This window comes from Caretta caretta, chromosome 2 (assembly GCF_965140235.1).
Source record: "Caretta caretta isolate rCarCar2 chromosome 2, rCarCar1.hap1, whole genome shotgun sequence".
Taxonomy (NCBI): Eukaryota; Metazoa; Chordata; order Testudines; family Cheloniidae; genus Caretta; species Caretta caretta.
In genome coordinates this window covers 228,567,529-228,588,528 of record NC_134207.1, presented here as the reverse complement: position 1 = coordinate 228,588,528, position 21,000 = coordinate 228,567,529, and the positions used below count along the sequence as shown (strand labels likewise).

The 21,000-nt window shown below is 42.5% G+C and overlaps 1 protein-coding gene across 4 annotated transcripts in view; it reads left to right on the top strand.

The window, feature by feature from the left end:
• Positions 1-21,000, top strand: part of FAM171A1 (family with sequence similarity 171 member A1) — a 136,322-nt gene that overhangs the window by 94,769 nt on the left and 20,553 nt on the right. For 3 of the 4 annotated variants that reach the window (XM_048838040.2, XM_048838039.2, XM_048838042.2), the window contains 2 exons: positions 3,034-3,192; positions 11,470-11,646. In XM_048838040.2, the coding sequence (XP_048693997.1) occupies positions 3,034-3,192; positions 11,470-11,646 (336 nt within the window). The remainder of the gene's footprint in view (positions 1-3,033; positions 3,193-11,469; positions 11,647-21,000) is intronic. The other variant, XM_048838041.2, reaches the window with a different exon arrangement.

Below are 21,000 nucleotides of genomic sequence, written 5' to 3'. Positions count from 1 at the left end.
TCGCATAAAGCACTCAAAGCTTCTCACCTTCCGGGAGCCCAGAATGAGCTGGCAGATCACCTCAGCAGGTCTTTCTTCACTCCTTGTAGAGCTGTTCGGAACCAGGCAGAACAGAAAATGTCACTGGTTTTGTTCTCTGCACAGCCACAGCCTGGGTTCGCTCATGGACGCCTTCCGCCTTCTTGCTCCCTTGGACAAAGCTTCTGTTGTACGCCTTTCCCCCCATTCCACTCATGCACAAAGTCCTGCTGAAGGTCAGGCTGGACAGAGTGAGGGTTATTCTTATAGCCCCATCCTGGCCACGTCAGCACTGGTTCAGCACACTGGTAGACCTATCAGTAGTGACTCTGATGCCGCTCCCTCCTCTCCTCTCCCAGACCTTATCTCTCAGGAGCACAGCCGAATGCTCCACCTAACATAATGGAAGCTCCTTGGTTAAATCCTGCAGAGCTGGCCTGTTTGGAGCATGTCTGCCAGGTCTTGCTAGGCAGTGGAAAACCAACCACTAGAGCTACATACCTTGCTAAGTGGAAGCATTTTTCTGTTTGGTCATCGCAACGTGGCCTCTCAGTCATCTCTTCGGACAGTGCTGGAGTATCTGCTTCATCTGAAACAGCAAGGTCAAGCAATTTCATTGGTTAAAGAGGATCTCACAGTGATTTCAGCATTCTACCCCCTGGTGGATGGCCTATTATTTTTCTTGCACAAAATGGCCATTCATTTTGTCAAGTGTTTAGAAAGGCTATACCCGCAGATATGGGAGCCCGTCCCCTGTGAGACCTAAAATTGGACTTATCAAAGCTCATGGGCCCTCCCTTTGAGCCCCTGGCATCATGCCCCCTGTCATATCTTTCCTGGAAGGTAGCTTTTCTAGTAGCAATTACCTTGGCCAAGAGGGTCTCAGAGGTCAGGGTCCTTACTTCAGAAAGCCTGAACATGATCTTCTTTAAGGACAAGGGACAACTCTGCCCTCACACTGCATTCCTCCTGAAAGTAGCTTTGCAATTTCACAATAATCAGGCTATTTTTCTGCTGGTTTTCTTCCCAAAACCTCACATGAATAGAGAGCAGCGTCACCACGCATGGGACATTGGACGCACCCTAGAGTCCTACATAGATCCACGTTCTGTAGATCCACGCAGCTCTTTGTGGTGATATCAGACAGAATGAAAGGCCTACCCATTTTGGCTCAGAGGATTTCATCCTAGATCACATCTATCACAGCTATGAGCAGGCAGATGTCCCTTCACCAACCATTTGGGCCTCCCATTCCATGAGGGCACAAGCTGCTTCTTCAGTGGTGTTCGTGGCCCAGGTACCGATCCACGACATTTGTAGAGTGGCAACCTGGTCATCGGTGCATACATTTTCTTGCCACTATGCCATCATCCAGCAAGCTAGTTTTGGTCGCTGGGTTGCAATCTGCATGTCCATGATCTCCAATCCCTCCTCCAACAGTTATGCTTGGGAGTCACCTAATGGGAATGGACATGTGCAAGCACTCAAAGAAAAAATGGTTACTAACCTTTCCGTAACTGTTGTTCTTCAAGATGTGTTGCACATGTCCATTCCACGACCCACCTTCCTACCCCTCTGTCAAAGTTGGCCTGCAAGAAGGAACTGAGAGGGTGTAGGGTTGGCCAGACTCCTTATACTGCATCATAGGCACGCGGTACCAGAGGGCCATAGAGCTGACCCAACAGATACCACTGAGGGAGAAATCTCTGGCAACTGTGCATGGGGTGCACACACCCCTAACTTGAAATGGACATATGCAGCATTATCTCAAAGAACAACAGTTACAGAAAGGTTAGTAACTGTTTTGGGGGGGGGGGTTTGCTCTCCTGTGGCTCACACCACTGGTGAACTTGAGCGTGAGTGAACATATGATGTTTTAATTAATAAATCATTGGTTAAGTAACTTGACCTTTTTGAGAGGTAGGGGGACAACTTTTTATAAAATCACCCAGTTTCCAGATTCTCTTCTCTAGAAAGAATAGTGACCCACTGCCTGCAGGGCTGCCCAAGGTTACAAGCGTCCCACATCCATCATATCCTCCCTTAGTTAGCTACAACTATACACTTGTGAAACTCTCCTTCCATGGAAGATTGCTTGGGCTTTTTTGGGTAGGAAGGATGAATGGTAGCTTGGGACACATGTTTATCGGCAATTAAGGAGGATTCCTGATACTGAAGAATTGAGCAGAGTCTAGGGCTTGATGAAGATTCTTCATTTGAATTTTGTTTATTTGTTCAGTCATTCTCTACACTTTCTGACCTGCCTCTTACAGAGTAGCACCTCAGATGATTGGTGTGTATTTTGTTAGCCTTGGCCTTTGATTTTACCCAGGTTGTTTTTAGTGAAGCTATCCCATATGACATTTACTTTTGTTACATATAGTATAATCCTGGTTTTTCCTTAAATTATATTTAGCAGTGTTTTGCACTATGATTTAAATAATCGTTTTACTGTACGTGCAGTGAGGTGATGATTGGACCAAGCCATTATAATCCAAGCAAAGTAAGGAATTATGGAACAAATTAATTGGAACTACAGATAGACTATTAGTTTATTAAACTATTACCTAGAAGACTTTAGGTGAAGTTAACTTTTCTATTTCAAGTGAAATCATAAGAAATAAAGCATAGATAGTAAATTACAAACTTTCCTTAGACTTTACATGCATTACCTCTATATTTAATTTTAGTTTTACCAGTATTCATTACTGGAGGTGTGCAAGGAAACTTAAAGTAAGACGAGGAAGTATTTTCAAAAACCCCTAATGTATTTAGGTATCATTGTACATTTTACCTAGTAACACTTTGTGACAAAATATCACCCATTGCAAAGTTAATTAAAAAATTTGGTATTATCTTCACCTTCATAGTAGTTCATTGTTGCATCTATCCATCACAGAAAGATTTTAATTTGTAATGGAAATTTTAAATGCACTTTTAAAGGGCAGTTCAAAATAAATATAAGCTCCTAAACAATCTACCCTCCTTGGATAATGTCACCTTTAATTTTCACAGGTGCACGGATTCAACCTCGAGTTCATTTTCAAAGAAGAGCCCTAAAGTTGCCTGAGAACACCAGCTACAGTGATCTGACAGCATTTCTAACTGCAGCCAGTTCACCTTGGGAAGTGGACAGTTTTCCTTATTTACAAGGATTAGATGGAAATGGAACTGGTAATTTTGAGTCTCTATCTTTGTTTTTGTTCTGAGCTGATATTTGTTGGAAAGTAGTTTTGGGTTTTTTGGTTTCTTTTTTACGCTCTCTCTCGCGCTCTGTCATTTTCTCCCTTCTCCCCACAACATATCTTTTTAATTTCGAAAATATAGGTTCAGCTTTCTGATCAAAATACTGTTCCAAAAAAAGCAATAGGGCCACATGACAACATTCCTGTGCAACTGGCACGAATAGTTCTTCATGTTGGCAATCGTTAGATAAGAGCCCTGGGTTGAATCAGCACGGAGACTGAATGTCCTTCTTGTCCCTTATTTATGGTCCCTGCAGGACAAAGTTGGAGGCTCATTGACATTGGTGGGTGAATAGCTTTCTTATGTTGCACCTGTCATTTGAAGACTAGCTTTCTAGCACATCAGTTTGGGTATCTTTTACAAATGCTACGTTTATCTTCAATTAAAAAATTGAGAGATGTGGGGAGGGGAAAAGATTTAACCTTTTGAGATTCTGCAGCATTCGTCTTCTCTAATTATTCCTGTGCCTGGCAATCTGTACAATGTCCACATTCTAAGAATGTAATGTTTTGCAGCATTGTGCTGTGCCAACAAAGAATTGTTTCAGCAGTCTTGTTAAATGCACAGTAATTTTGGATCCTGCTTTGGCCAAAAATGTTCAGATTCTTTTGAAACAAAGAAGAAAGCTGTGAAGAACTTTTAATAGAAACAGCCTCCAGTGGACTTTGAACTTTGAGTTTTGAGTTATTTTGTCTACATTCTTACATCTTGGGATGGCAGCAGGTGAGGCAATTTAACTCTTCTAATTTAGTCTTCTCTGGATGCACTTATTTCTCCTAGTTAATTTAAGTTATTTCAAATATATGCTCAAGTGTATAAGGTGTGTGTTAGTGGATTTTGTGAATTTCTTCCAAGAGAAAATGGTTTGACTTCCCCCTCCTCTCTGTTTTCCTTTCTTTCTCATCTAACAACTCTCTCCTCATTCACAGATGCAGATGCCTGCTCTCCTCCTCTAACCCCTTCATTTGCCGCAGTGATCCTGTCCTGTACCATCCCTGGATCTCTCTCTCACCCACGCTCATCTCCTCCTCTAACTCATTTGCAAAACCTCTCAGTCTCCTCTCCTTTCACAATATCAAGCATGGGGTAGTCTCTCCCTTCTTAAACCCACCTTTGACCTCACTCTCCTCTTCAACTACTGCCCTATCACCTTTTTCCCTTTTAAGCTCATTGAACAGGGACTACAGTTGCTGTCTGGAGTTCCTCTTGTCCAGTTCCAGCCTAGACCCTCTTCAAATCAGCCTCTGCTCCCTGCATTACACTGAAAATATTCTCACCAAAATCTCTAATGATCTCTTTCTAGTCAGAGCCCAGAACCAGTACTCCATCCTCATCCTCCTTGGCCTGTCAATTGCCTTTAACACAGTTGACCATCTTCCTCGTCTCAAAATCTTGTCCTCCCTTGGCTTACACGTCTCTGTCCTCTCCTGGTTCTTCTTCTACCTCTCATCACTCCTTCAGTGTGTCCTTCGGATGATCTTCGTAATCCCACCTCCAACTTTCCCTGAGGGCTCCATGGGGCTCTGTCATTGGTCCCTTTCTCTTCCTCCTCTACACCTTATCTCTGAGTAATCTCATCCACAAACACAAATTCTGCTCTATTCTCTATGCTGATGACTTTCAGGTCTCCCTCTCTACTCTGACTTGTCTCTTGTCCAACATAAAATCTCAGTCCGTCTCTATTACATGGCTTTATGGGTGTCTACCTGTCAGCTCAAGCTCAACATGGCTCTTAATCTCTCCCCCTCCAAGTCTCTCCTCCCCGCAACCTCCTTTCTCAATCATTGCACACAACACAACCAGCCTGCCTGTCACTCAGGCCCCTAAACTGAGCATCGTGTAGACTCAGACCTCTCTATAGGTCCTTTCATCCAGGCTATGACTAAATCTTGCAGATTCTTGCATAACGTATCTAAGGTACTTCCTTGCCCATCCATCCAGAGAGCTACAACTCTCATTCAGGCTCTCATCAACTCATCTGTTGATTTAGTGCAACATCCTTCTCTCTGAATTGACAAATGTAATCTTACCCTACTCATATCCATTCAGAATGGTGCTGCAAAGATTGTTTCCTAGCCAGTCACTTGTCATCCCTCTCTTTACATTTGTCCTTTGGCTCCCCCTTCTCCATCACATCAAACCTAAGCTGTTTGTCTTCATTTTCAAGACACTTGATGGCCTATCCCCACCCTACCAATCAGCTCTCATTCACTCAGCCCATTATGGTAGCCTACGTTGCCCACTTGTTAAATTTCAAACCAGCATCGCTGTGCTCTCTCCCATGCTGCCCCTCACACTTGGGAGGAGTTACCCATAAATATCTACAAAGCTACCTCATTACCCTCCTCCACATCCCTTCTCAAAACTCTTCCTTGCCACAAGGCCTACAAAAAACTTAACAATGGTTAGGCTTCTGATGCACTGGGAACACTGCCTGTCACGCTTACCAGTATTGTCTTACTGTTTCCTTGTACCCTCCGAATGGTCTCTCTGCATCCATCAGTTGTCTCTTGTCTTTTACTTAGTCTTTGCTTTACAGAACTTCCAATCTATCTTTTTGTTCTGTCTGTACAGAGTCTAGCATAATAGGATCTTGGTCCAATACTAGGGCTTTTAGGCATGATGATGATACAAATGATTTATTATAAATAATAAAAAGGAGGTGGTTGTATGAATACTATTTGCTGGGAATGTAAAGTGCCTGAAATAGTCTCCACAGGCTTTTAAGTAGCCCCACTGTATGAGAAGACCCAAGTAGAGTACATTCTTTGGACTCCCTCCTGGGTGTCAAACTGGGCATGGCTTTGTGAATACACACTTGCTCTACCCACCTACCCTATGCCACACACACTTATACTCTCATATGTAGACCTTCCATTCAGGGGAACAGCTGTGGTTGAGGAGGTGGGAGATGTATTTGGCCTTTATTAACCATCATGCAAAAGTATCCATATCACTTTAAAAGAAAAAAAATGAAAAGAGGTTGGAGTTCTGAGAAAGAGACTTTGATACAGAATTACAGTGCAGGCAAGTTGCCTTCTACTCATACTACTGCTTCTCTTGAAGAAATGTTCGACTATCAAACCTTAGGCTTGGATAGGCTACTTTGTTATTTAAAGTTCACCAGATATAATCTCTGTCAGTAGACCCTTCTTCCAATAGCTGTTGAATAGAAGATCACCACCAGCTGGTGGCGATTGTTGATTTTTTTTTTCATGTTTCCGTTTGAGAAAGGGAACAAAAATGGTACCTGCAAATTATAATTTTCACTTACCTGAGCATAAACCGATAATTTGCATGGGAGGAAGGGATTCTTGTTGAATAGAGCTTGCTCTCTTTGTCTGTGTCTCTGCTAAATTTCTGTCATGCGTACAGTGAACTCAGGAGCATAGCGATCTGGTCCTCCCATTGTTTAAATGTGTTACACCTGATAGTGAGTGTTTATCCATTGTAACTTTGTAGTAGTTTAGCTAGAAACTTTCCCTTTGCATTCAATAGTACTTTCCAAGGAGTTCTAACAATGTACAGTTCGGAGCAGTACAATTAAAACCCAATACGTTAATCAGCCTATTCTAAACATAAAAATATAAAGCACTTTGTATGCAAATAATAAGTATGTAATAAGCCTGTTGTGTCTTGGCTTATTGCTTGTATTAGTAGCATATTGTGGAACACGAGGCTGGTTTCTTAAACACAAAAACATCTGTATTCTACAGTAATGGATCAAAACCCTATATCAGGCAATAATGTTATCTCAGCATTTGGGGCTATTGCTGAGTAATATTGGCTTATTTATAAAGGGTGAATTCAAAGTCACTAAAAGCATGTATTTTCCTCATAGATTTGTGGTCACCAGGTGTCAAAACATAAGCTTTTGGCACCTTAGAGACTAACCAATTTATTTGAGCATGAGCTTTCGTGAGCTACAGCTCACTTCCACAGTATGCGTCCGATGAAGTGAGCTGTAGCTCACGAAAGCTTATGCTCAAATAAATTGGTTAGTCTCTAAGGTGCCACAAGTCCTCCTTTTCTTTTTGCGAATACAGACTAACACGACTGTTACTCTAAAACATAAGCTGACATTTATTGCAGTCATTTAATATATGCATATACTTACCAACCCCCCAGCATCTGTTTCACGAGCATTCAGTTAACTTCTGTGTGTTGTGTTGTGAAGGTAAGCCAGAAACTTAATTTTTAAATGAAAGTTTAGATTCTATGGAAATAGATATCCTAGGCCTTTCTTATGAGCCAGTGGACTTTAGAAATCTGCCTGCTTTCTTAGAAAGTAAGCTCTTCAGCCTGGGACTGTTTGACCATAGTGTCAGAAGGAGTCACGTTGCTTTAAATAGAATAAAGGCAAACAAAGCTCCACTAGAACTCTCTTTTTTTTTTTTGTTCCCCCCCCCCGAGCTAATTATTGATTTTTCCAGTCATACACACAAATATAAGCAAAATTCAAAACAAGGAGAAATAGTCAAGTAAAATGTATTACATAATTTATTTTCAGATATTAATATTGCATTTTATAAACCTTTAGCTGATAACATGCTTCATTAGGGATTTGAATTTGAAAAAACTGACCAGGTCATGACCTCCTTTAGCAATTAGAAGTTATTTCTCTATCAAATGTTGACAACTCATGTCTTCCTGAGGAAGCAATGCATTCTGTGCTAACGCAGATAACATATGTGGTTATTGTAAATTAAAATGCTCAGATATGGTTTCTCGTAATGTGACTGCTGCTCAGTAAAACCCAGTCTCTATCTTACAGTAAGCTCTCTGCCAAGGGAAAATTCGCATAGTTGTCTCTCGTATTTCAACAAACAGCTCATGTAAATACATTCTTCTTGACAAATTAATCTGTAGTACTGTGATATTTCACAATTACTTAGGCTTGGTCTACATTACAGCATTAGGCCGATGTAAGGCAGTTTATGTCAACGTAATTATGTTAGTGTATATGCTGCACCCTTGTTCCTGCCAATATAAGTGCCCTACTACACCAACATCATAGCTCCACCTCCATGAGAGGCGTAGGGCTTATGTCAATGTAGTTAGAGCAACGCAGGGTCAGTGTGGGTACTGCAGGCTACTTATGGCGCTGCTGACTCATTTTTATCAATTTTACAGCTCCAGCCTAGGGCATGAAATTGACAAGAAAGCCTGATGCGTGGAGGGCTCCAGCTACAAGCCTGCTGCCCACAGACTGTCTGCCAGGCTCCTGCCTGGGCTCCCCACTCCCCAGTGGGAGCCCAGGTGCTACCCCGAGGCTCTTGGGTCCTTGCTTCCGCAAGGCACCTGGGGCTCTCTGCTCCCACCAGGAGCATGGGAGCTGAGAGCTGGGTGGGGAAGGCAGCTGTGCTTCTGGCGGGAAGCCGAGAGCCCCTGCAGCTGCTGTGCTCCCTGTGAGGGGCAGGGAGCAAAGAGCAGAGGGAGGCAGTCCCCCGAGCGGGGAGCCAGAATCCTCAAGGCAACTCCAAGGCAGGCAATGGGGAATCAGGAGCCTCATGGCAGCACCCAGGCTCCCCAGTGGGGAACCAAGAGCCCAGGGACAGAGTTGTGTGCAGAGCTAAGAGCCCAGGCTATCAGTCCCCCACGACGCCCCGCTTAAGTCGGCGGAAGTGCTCCTGGTGAGGACACGTACCACTAACAGAAGAAGGGCAGTGTGGATATGAACCACTGCAGTAATTACGGTGGTGGCTGTAAGTTGACCTAATATAGATTGACTTAAGTTTTTAGTGTAGACATGCCCTTACTGTTGTGTTTAAGGTGCAGAATGGATGATTTAGGAAAATGACATGTGTGGCCTTATGTTTTTAGGTCACTGGTTTTTATATGGTCTAGGTCAGTAGTAATTGAAAGTCATTTCCCTTGTGTGTCTGTGTGATGGCCTGTGTGAAACAAGGTGATGGTCTGAGTCCAGTTACTAATGGACACAGGCCTACATGACAGAAACTACCACTGAGGTAGGCACCTTTACAAGCTTATTGGAGAGGCCAGAGTCTGAGCCAGTATGTAGAAAGGAACAACCTACTCTCCCTCTTAAGGTTTTCCTTCAAGGGCAAGTTGAAACTTTGCATCAAGGCAATGTGAGGGTTGTCTTTCACTACCGAAGCCTATGCTGTCAGTGTGTCTGGAGAAATGGTGGTGTCATGCAGTGTCCGGTACAGCCAGGCATATATCTAGGCCAGGGGTGGCCAACCTGAGCCTGAGAAGGAACCAGAATTTACCAATGTACAACTGAGCCAGAGAGCCACAGTAATACGTCAGCAGCCCCGCATCAGCTCTCCCCTGCCCTGCTCCCAGCGCCTCCCACACACCAGCAACCCCACCGATCAGCGTCTCCCCCTCCCTCCTCACACCTCCAGATCAGCTGTTTCGTGGTGTGCAGGAGGCTCTGGGTGGGAGGGAGAGGAGCAAGGGCATGGCAGGCTCAGGAGAGGGGTCAGGAAGGGGTGGAGTGGGGGCAGGGCCTGTGGCAGAGCCAGGGGTTGAGCAGTGAGCAGCCCCCGACACATTGGAAAGTTGGCGCCTGCAGCTCCAGCCCCGGAGTTGGTGCCTATACAAGGAGCCGCATATTAACTTCTGAAGAGCTGCATGTGGCTCCAGAGCCACAGGTTGGCCACCCCGATCTAGGCCATTCCAAGAGTCCTAGACCATTCTGATATCAGATATAACTCAACCAATCACCACCCTTATTCTACAGCTAACTTGCAGGCAACAGTTTTGTTGTTTGTATGAGACTGCACTGACAGATAATGGATTACTTGGCCTAGCTGCCACAGCTGTGCACCCAATTGCCACCCACACAAAGCAACACATATCTCCTAGACACAAATCAACACCACAAATAGACACACAGCCTCTCACCACAGCATAGCCCCATTCACCAGCTGCACAAATCCACACAGCCCAACTCACACACAAATCAACACAGCCACACACACAATACAACAAGCACATACCATAACCCCAGACATCACTCTGAGGCCTAAAAGGACTGTAAAGTCAGTGTGAAGCAATGGAAACAGCTACAGCATGGTTGAAAGTTCTTCGTGTTTAGAATATCACCAGGTTCAGTTATCATGGGAATTCATGGTCTGTGACCAGTTTTTAAGTTTTCAGCCTTTTTTTTGGCTTTTTAATAAACAACTTTTTGAGCTCTATCTGTGCTAAAGCACAGGCTTTCAGGTACTAGTAAATAACCAAAAAGGAACATCTCAGATCATGGGAGTTCTCAGTCTGGCATCTTTTGTAAGTGCTATATTTTTATTTATTTTTGGTAAGGCCTTGACTTTGGTCAGCTGACTCTGTCAATGAGATAAACAGTGTTCAGTAAAGGCCATCCATGAAGTCTTATTGACTTAGGAGTCATAGTAAAAATCTTGTATGCCTATTTGTAAGCCCTGGCTATACTGAAACCTCATCCTAACAGATACCTGCATTGTGATACCACCCATTGTCTTGAGATCCCATTTCATGTCTTAGATTAGTAGGTGATCATGTCTGTGCTCTGGCAGTCTCTAGGTTTAGTGTTTTTGAGATGCTCACTTAATCTCATACCTCCCTGCAAAACTTTTATTTCCCAAAGGCGCTGCCCTCTCTTGTTCTTTCCTTTTCATTAGTAGCTCTTTTCCACTTTCTTCTCTATGGTCATAGAAGCATGGGTTTATAGTGTTTTTTTAAAAAATCAAATTTTCATTAGTAATTTGATGGGTGATCATTTTTAAACATAAACTATCTCTCATTGTGTCTAATAAATTCTCTTAATATACATGGATCTAAGAAAAATATTATTACAGATCATAAAAATATATATGGTTTGGCTTTTAATTTCAGTGAAGAAGCAAAGCAAAATCATTCTTGAATTTTAAAACAATAGTTAACGTTGTCCTCTCTTATACTATTGCAAATGTTGGCCATTAGTGCATATACAGTATAGTCTATATGCATTTGCACTGTGCTTGTGCAAATCTTCTTAAAGAAGAATGGAAAGAAGAAAATGTATTTTAAAAAAATATAAAATACTTCTTGCAAATCAAAGATTTTCTAGATTATCAGGTGGAAAATTAAGAAATTTAAATGAGTTTTCTGGCAATATTAACAGGTTAGCTTTAATTTCACCTTCCCTTGATAACAGATAATATAATGTATAATAATGAATACAAATATGTAACATACCATTATCCTTTCACTTGATAGGAAATAGCACCAGGTATGACCTTACCCCTGTCACTGCAGTCAGTGTTCATTTGCTCAACAGTGATGGGACTGCAATCCCAGTGAATGGCCCCATCTACGTAACAGTGCCTCTGCCAACAAACAGCAACCTGAAGCACAATGGCCATGTTCCAGCATGGAGGTTTGACCAAAAATTTGGTAAGCAACACTTTTTGTAGTGATCCTGCAATCATTTTCATTCCTCTGAAGCTTGCTTCTCACTGTTTTTTCATTTAATGTCTCTTCTAGAGAGTATAAATCTGTTTTCTCGCTGTGTCTAAAAGTAGAATTTGTATTAATAAAGCTACATGATTAGATATTAAAAGCTAAACAGTTATGTATGATGTATATTGTTTCCATATACAACTTTTTTGTGTAATATTCAGTGTTTCGAATAAAAAATTAATCTGCTTTTAAGTTATCTAACGTAGATTTCAACATCTGGAAGGGTTTTGTACATCTAGATTAACAAAAATCAGTTGTGAGCAAATGAGAGCCACTGAACACTTTGAAAGGATGAGGAATGCCATGTATCTACACTGTCAAACAAAATGCACTGAATTGTCTGTTGCTCCATGAAATTCATCCCTTGACAGAAAGCCAGCAGAAGGCATATACATTATGCAAACCATACTTAAGATTTGTACCGCTTCAAACTATGAGAGTTTATGTGCTTTGTGCTGGACCTTTGTACAGGGGTGAATTTCACCTTGAATTATTTAATTGGCTCCTGAAGGGTTTATCTGATTGAGAAGCAATTTCAGGACGAGGAGAAAGAGGAATGGAAGAGGAGAAAAGTAGAGATTAGAAAGAAAGAAAAGTGGGAAGTCAGAAGTATGGATTTCTGGAGAGAGATAAATATGTGCTGGGACCCAGACATCTTAAAGCTGCCTATTTCTGTGTGACCAAATAGATCCAGTATAACCAAAATAGATTGGCCCAGTCAACTTCTGTACAGGTAGAGTGCATTGTGGGATGGGTGCCCAATGTCCTGTCTGAGTTGGAGGGACTGTAAAAGTGTTTAGGTGCTCCTGGCAGGTGAGAGATTTGTCTTAAATTATGATATCTTGTAGATTTCAGAAATAGAAGAACAAGCATGAAACCATTTTTAACTCAAATGAGCATTTGGCTTATCTCCTGCCTCTATTAACTGAAGGTGGATCTTGGGTTTTCAAGTGTCGTTCCTAATAGAAAAAAATCAGTTAGAGAAGATCTGTTAGGAAAAAAATTATTAAGAGGATTTATTTAGAAAAGACTCTGAACAACCTGTAGAACTTACTACAGAAGGCATATCATTCTTTATTATGTTCAGATCAAATGCAAAGAATGTAATGGAGAAGACTTTGGGATTTTTACACAAGGTGTGGAATAGCTAGTTTTCTGTTTACCCCCAGCTAATTTGAAAATCCTTCTCTTAACTCCTACTTGACCTGCTTTTTATGGCACAGTTAGCAGTAGTAAAACACATTCAGGTTCTTCCTGAAATTGGTTTTGATTTGTGATTCTAGAAACTGTTCTGTTTTTCACTTGTTCAAAAGAAGAATGGGAAGACTGACTCATTCACTTTCCGCACAAGAAGCTGTCCATCCCTAATCCTTCCTGTCTGCTGCATTATAACTATAGCATGGCTCACTGCTAGTTACTGTAAAAGATTATGATTTTGATTTTAAAGGTGACTGCTGATTTATGACTAAACTTCCATGTCTCAATAGTGGTTCAGTAAAAACTCTTTGTTTTTCACTATTGCATATAAAGGACTAAATACCCACAAAACTGGGTGACTGGCCAACAAAATGGCAGATGAAACTTATTGTTGATAAATGCAAAGTAGTGTGCCTTGGAAAACATAATCTCAACTATACATACAAAATGATGGGGTCTAAATTAGCTGATACCACTCAAGAAAGAGATCATGGAGTCATTGGGGATAGTTCTCTGAAAACATTCACTCAGTGTGCAGTGGCAGTCAAAAAAAAGCTAATAGACAGTTAGGAACCACGAGTAAAGGGATAGATAATAAGATAGAAAATGTCATAATGCCACTATATAAATCCATGGTACGCACACACATTCAACCCTACATGCAATTCTAGTCACCCCATCTCAAAAAAAGATATATTAGAATTGGAAAAAGTACAGAGAAGGGCAACAAAAATGAACGGGGATATGGAAAAGCTTCCATATGAGGAGGAATTAAAAAGACTGAGATTGTTCAGCTTGGAAAAGAGACAACTATGAGCGAATATGCTAGATGTCTATCAAATAATGAATGGTGTGGAGAAAGTGAATACACAAAGAACCAGGGGTTGCCCAATGAAATTAATAGGCAGCAGGTTTAAAACAACAGGAAGTATTTCTCTACACAACACACACAGTCAGTCTCTGGAACTCATTGTCAGGGATGTTGTCAAGGCCAAAAGTATAACTGGGTTCCACCAAGAATTAGATAAATTCATGGAGGATAGGTCTATCAGTGGTTTTTAGCCAAGATGGTCAGAGATGGAATCCAATGCTCTTGGTGTCCCTGTACCTCTGACTGCCAGAAGCTGGGACTGGACAACAGAGGATGAATCACTTGATAACTGCCTTGTTCTGTTTATTCCCTCGGAAGCACCTGGTACCAGATGCTATCGGAAGACAGGGTACTGGGCTAGCGGGATCATTGGTCTGACCTAGTATGGCCATTCTTATGTTCAGCTGAGTCCAGTGTGCACTGGATGTAATTGAATGGGGGTAACTTGTGCCACAAAAAGGGGCTGTTCGAGCCCTCTCAATCCTTTGGCTGATTCTGTATTGGCTGCCTATACAGATGTGCCATGAGGCTAGTAGGGTATTGCTGGAGACTTTGAAGCTGGTGGGGGGATGACTTACAAACCATAAGAAAAGTGTTCCTGCACTGATGGTCGTTCAGAACAATCAGGGAATTTAAAGTCCTACTCCTTCATCTCTCTAGCTGGCAGAGACTGGAAGTGGTACAGAAGGAGGATCAAGAGCTCATTTGGGTAGTGGGGACAAGGACCATAGTACACAACCCCACCACTTCTGGCTGAATAGGAACATCATTTAATAGACTCCAGGAAGGAGTCCTGGGTCATAAGTGTCATGGCCAAGAACACTGGGAACCCAATTCTTCCTTCAGTTATGTGGGTGTACATCCTGTTGAAATCAAGGAGCTGTATGGGATTGCCCATCAGGAGTGGAATCAGTCTAAAATCTCAGGTTTTTTTATGTATAAAGAGAGAAAAATGTAGCAATCTGCAAGATTCTGACAGGACCAAGGAAAACCTTAGAAGAGAAATGGCAAGACAACTTTGATAAATTTCTTCCAAATATCCCTTACTTTCAAAGTAAAAATATAAATCTGTAATATTAAGTAAAAGTAACTCCCAGTGTTGTCTGAGATTCAAAAGAAACCTACAATCCCCATAAATACCAAACACACATTCGCTAACACAGAAAGATAATGGACCTCCATTTTGGCATATCTTTAGAAGACATGACTCCTTAATGTTAATGCACCTGTGCCTGCTATTCCCAGTATTAACAGTTGCTGAAGAGTACAGAGTACCATCATGAAAATAAAGTTGGGCATAATTAGTTACTGTTTATTTTATTAAGTATTCAAAGGTACTGCTGCATTAATTTGCATAATGTGCCATGCATTCAAATCAGTACATTTGTTTAGTAATGAAACATCCTATTTGGACAGTATGAAATAGATAAAGCAGATTGACAGGTTTCAGAGTAACAGCCGTGTTAGTCTGTATTCGCAAAAAGAAAGGGAGTACTTGTGGCACGTTAGAGACTAACCAATTTATTTGAGCATAAGCTTTCGTGAGCTACAGCTCACTTCATCGGATGCATACTGTGGAAACATGCATGTGGAATGCATGCAGTTTCCACGGTATGCATCCGATGAAGTGAGCTGTAGCTCACGAAAGCTTATGCTCAAATAAATTGGTTAGTCTCTAACGTGCCACAAGTACTCCCTTTTATAAAGCAGATTGTTATCAGAATGGTTTTTCTGACTTCCCATTCCACCAGTGTCACTGGAACAGCTTTCACTTAACTATGCTCTGTTTTCCCCCCAATCCCTCCACAGGGTAGAGCTTATGTTAACAAAAATGCAGACTGCCCATGGCAAACAACCTAAAAAACTGTCAATTTTGGCCATTGCGATATGTAGAGAGTCATCTCTCCAATCTCCACTCTGAAGAAGCCATGAAAATTCCTGTGTTTCGAGTCTAGAAGCCACTGGATTTGTATTAGGACAACGTTTTCCCAGCAAAATTTATTGAATCCAGAGGATGAAACATGTCTAATATTTCTCTCCCCCTGCCAGAGAAGTGAGAAGTATTTAAGCTTTTTAGAGTCAACTATATTGCATACAGTAATAATGCAAAACACATGAATGTGGAACAAAAACTAAGCCTTGCCCTAACAAATTTTTGCTGTTTTCTTCTATTGAGAATGTCAGGAAAGGACCATTTAAATTATTGTATTGTAATATATTTAATAATTTTCATCTCTGGCATATACCCCAATTTCCAAATCACAGTGTGAAAATAATTAGCTACTGAAAATTTTCCAAAGAGAGTCTATAACAAACACAAACTACTGCTGGGTGCCTGAAACTAAAGACAAGAACAAAAATCCATCTCCTGAATTTAGAGGGTCCGATCCTGGCCTTTGCTACAGGCCCTTTGTTCATTATGGCTCTGGTGATGCAAAGGGGCTGTCAAGCCAGCTCACTTGGCCAGCTGAGGGATTCCACCAGCATGAGGGAAAACCTAGATGGCAGAGAGCCAGTTGAGCCTGTCTTTGCAGCCTGTAGCAGGAGTGGAGGAAAGGGGTATGACAGAGTGCTGCTGTGCTTCTATGATCTATGGCCCTTGGGGGCCAATGCAGCCAGCACAAGTTAGGGCAGGCTTGAGCCTACTTGTGGGGAAGGGGCCAAAGAGGACCCCAGCCCGTACTAGGACTGAAAAGTTGCAAAGAGGGCTTAGAGCCACCTTTTATTCCCTCAGCCCAGGTGCGCAGAGCAGATCTTTGCCTCAGCTGAGGAGTGAGCCTAAAGTATTTGTGCGAGATCTGTAACCCTGCCTCCTCTTGCTTTATGCTGGTACTCTTCTACCTGAGGAATCCCTAGGTTGTGTAGTGATCTGAACATCATCCCCCTTCCAGCTTCACAGTGCTCCAGCAATACCCTGCTAACCTAACGGCACAGCTGTGGCAATAGGCAGCCAACACAGAACCAGCTAAAGGACTGGGCGGCTCAAACACCACTTTTGTGTCACCAGTTACTCCCAGTCGGTTATATCCAGTGCATACTGGACACGGTTGGGACCCTACTTCCAAATGGTGGCATGGTATCCTCTTGCACTGAGGATACCCCAGTTATTGGGAAGAGACCGGTAATAGCAATGGGTGATTCAGTTATTAGAAATATAGATAGTTGGGTTTGTGATGACTGTGAGAACAGCATGGTAAATTGCCTAGCGGGTGTAAAGGTTGCAGATTTCATGAGATATTTAGTCAGGTTATATGCAGTGCTGGGGAGGAGCCGGTGGTCATGGTACATGTAGGTACAAATGACATAGGAAAAAGGTAGGAGAAAGGCCAAATTTAGGCTGCTACTTAAGAGATTAAAGTCCAAGGCCTCCATGTTAGCATTCTCTGAAAAGCTTCCAGTTCCACACACAGGGAGAGAGAGACAGGCAGAACTGTAGGGGGCCACTGGAGATCGGAACACTAACAGGAGAACTCAAGGAAGACAGGCCATTGCAAAGAAGCTAAGTGAATTCTTTGCATCAGTCTTCACCGCAGCTGATGCTAGAAAGGTCACCACACGTGAGAAATTCTTTTTAGTGACAAATGTGAGGAACTGTCCAGATTGAGGTGTCCATAGAGGAGGTTTTGGAACAAATTGATAAATTCACAGTAATAAGTCAGCACGGCCAGATGATATCCACCCAAGAGTTTTGAAAGAACTCAAACATGAAATTGCAGAACTACAAACTGTGGTATGTAACTTATTGCTTGAATCAGCCTCTGCCCCGGATGACTGGAGGGTAGGTAATGTAATACTGACTTTTTTTTTTAAATGTTCCCATGGTGATCTTGGCAATTAAAAGCCGGTAAGCCTAACTTCAGAACCAGGCAAATTGGTTGAAACTATAATAAAGAACAGAATTGTCAGACACACCTGAATACCAATATGTTGACGAGTTTGTAAAGGGAAATCATGCCTCACCAATTTATTAGAATTCTTTGAGGGTGTCAACAAGCATGTGGACAAAGATGATGCAGTTGATCTAGTGTCTTTGGACTTTCAGAAAGCCTTTTAACAAGGTCCCTCACCAAAGGCTCTTAAGCAAACTAAGCAGTCATGGGATAAGAGGAAAGGTCTTCTGATGGATTAGTAACTGGTTAAAAGGCAGGAAACAAAGGATAGGAATAAATTATTGGTTTCATAATGAAGTGAGGTAAATAGCGAGATCCCCAAGAATCTGTACTGGGACCTGTGCTGTTATCATAAATGATCTGGAAAAGAGGGTGAACAGTGGCAAAACTTGAAGATGACACAAAATTACTCAAGATAATTAAGTCCAAAGCTGACTGAGAAGAATTACAAAGGGATCTCATTAAATAGGATGGCTGGGCAGCCAAACGGCAGATGAAATTCAGTGAAAGTAATGCACTATACGTACAAAATGATGGGGTCTAAATTAGCTGCTACCACTCAGAGATCTTGGAGTCATTGTGGATAGTTCTCTGAAAATATCTGCTCAATGTGCAATGGAACTATTAGGAAAGTGATGGATAATAAAACAAAATATCGTAGTGTCACTATATAAATCCATGGTACTGCATGAAGTTCTGATTGCCCCATTAAAAAAGAATAGGAAAAGATACTGAGAAGGGCAACTACAATGATTAGGGGTATGGAACAACTTCCAGAGGAGAGATTAAAAAGACTGGGACTGTTCGGCTTAGAAAAGAGACGACTAAGGGGGGATATGATAGAGGTCTATAAAATCATGATGGTGTGGAGAAGGTGAATAAGGAAGTGTTATTTACCCTTTCACCTAACACAAGATCTGGGGATCACCTAATGACATTAATAGGCAGCAGGTTTCAAACAAAAAGAAGTACTTCTTCACAGAATGCACAGTTAACCTATGGAACTCATTGCCAGATGATGTTGAGAAGGCCAAAAGTATAATTGGGTTCATGGAGAATAGCTCTATCAATGGCTATTAGCCAGGATGGTCAGGGACGCAACCCCTTGCTCTGGGTATCCCTAAAGCTAGACATGGATGATGGGATGGATCACTTGAAATTGCCCTGGTCCATTCATTCCCTGTGAAGCCTCTAGCATTGTCCATTCTCAGACAACAGGATACTGGGTTAGGTGGACAAGTGGTCTGACCCAGTATGGCCACTTTTATGTTCTTACCATTTGACTGGCTTCTGCTTCACTTTTTGGTTTTTATTTGTTTCAGTGAGGAATCCTTGGGGTCAATCAGTTTACTTTTCAAGTACTAAGTCAGGGGTGGGCAAACTTTTTGGCCTGAGGGCCACATTGGGGAATAGAAATTGTATGGCAGGCCATGAATGCTCACAGAATCGGGGTTGGGGTGCGGGAGAGGGTGAGTGCTCTTGGGGGTGCGAGTTCTGGGGTGGGGCTGGGGATGAGAAGTTTGGGATGTAGGAGGGTGCTCTGGGCTGGGACTGAGGGGTTCGGAGGGTGGGAGAGGGATCAGGGCTGGGGCAGAGGTGTGGGTTCCGACTGGGGGTGCAGGCTCCGGGGTGGGGCTGGGGATAAGAGGTTTGGGGTGTAGGAGGGTGCTCTGTGCTGGGATCGAGGGGTTTGGAGAGCAGGAGGGGGATCAGGGCAGGGGCGTGGGGAGAGGCTCAGCAGTGCAGGTTCAGAGCGGTGTTTACTTCAAGTGGCTCCTGGAAGCAGTGACATTTCCCTTCTTTGGCTCCCATGCATCAAGTGGCCCCTGACCCTGCTAGAGCGCCGGAGCGGGGGCATGCTGCTTCTGGGAGCCGCGTAGTGCAGCCCCCGACCCTGCGCCCTGGAGCGGGGCCATGCCGCAGCTTCCAGAAGCCGTGTGGTGTGGCCCCTGCCCTGGCGCCCCGGCTGGAGCACCGGAACAGGGCCAAGCTGTGTGGTGTAGCCCCCGACCCGGCGCCCTGGCTGGAGCACCAGAGCGGGGCAAGCCCCAGACCCCACTCCCCAGCGGGAGCTCGCGGGCCAGCTTAAAACAGCTCACAGGCCGTAGTTTGCCCCACCCTGTACTAAGTCCTATTCTCTGTGTGATGTGAAAGTGCTTGTAAATGTGTGTTTGGTGTCTAATTTTTCCAAGTATGTGGCAATGCATAAGTAGATATCCCAGAGTTCATAATGTAGAGATCAGGATTGATCCCTCAGTGAAGTTTTTGGTACATCCAATTAACACCTTAACCCCAAATTGTCACATGTGGCTGTCCTGGATGTAATGGCAAAGGATTCAGGGGTGAGGAGGTTAAAACTTTTTTTCCTTTTTTCCCTTAGTAAAATATTTGTTCTCTTTCATGCACTAATGTTTAAATGAAACTGAATGTATCTGTGTCATGTTTCAGTGTATTTCCTTTTCCCTGAACACTTAACATACATCTTGGACATAACCTTGTTGTCTTTAACTTACCGGCTTCTACGCAGAGAACAGAACGCATTCCCTGATGAATGAAAACTCAACCATGCATTAATGTAAAGGATAGCAATGTGAAAGGAAGAAAAGTATCTTGGGGATCTCTTTATGGTTTTACAAAGAAAGATGTTTTATACACTGGTATGGTGCTTAGTGCTTTGACTGCATATGATCCTGCTAGGTGCTTATCTGCATCTTCATATGCCTAAATACCTTTGAAAATCTCACCCCAGTTAAGTCATTGGCAAAATGTCTATTGATTTCAGTGGGGTCAGGGTTTCATCCTGTCTTGATTCCTCATCTGTAAAATGAGGATAATACTTCCTACCCTCAAATGGGTGTTATGCTGATAAATACATGAATGCACAGACACTGGTGTTATGAGTGCCACAGAAAAGCTCATTAAATATAAATATGAAGTAGGCCTTTATTTGTTTTTACTAAGTAAAGTAATTCTTACCTTTTATTTACTGTGAACACTGTCACATGCTGAGGAAGATTCTAGAGCACTGAAGAATTAAAATAGCTTATTGTAGATTCCAGCTGTCTGTTATACTGCAAATTATTCTAAAGCAATCAACTGGTGAATCCCCTGATTAAACATCTTATGGGGAGTCTAGGAGATTCAGCTGGACTGAGAGGAGACTTGCTGCATTCACATGTTCTGTGACAGGTATAGGCAAATCACACTGTCCACATAAGGTCTTACGTATTTGGCAGGTTTATTTACTGTGATACTGACCAATCAAAAATTATCTTAGTGAGAGCTGTGGTGGATGCAGTGAGCTTTTGGTGTGATAAGTGACTGGGAGAG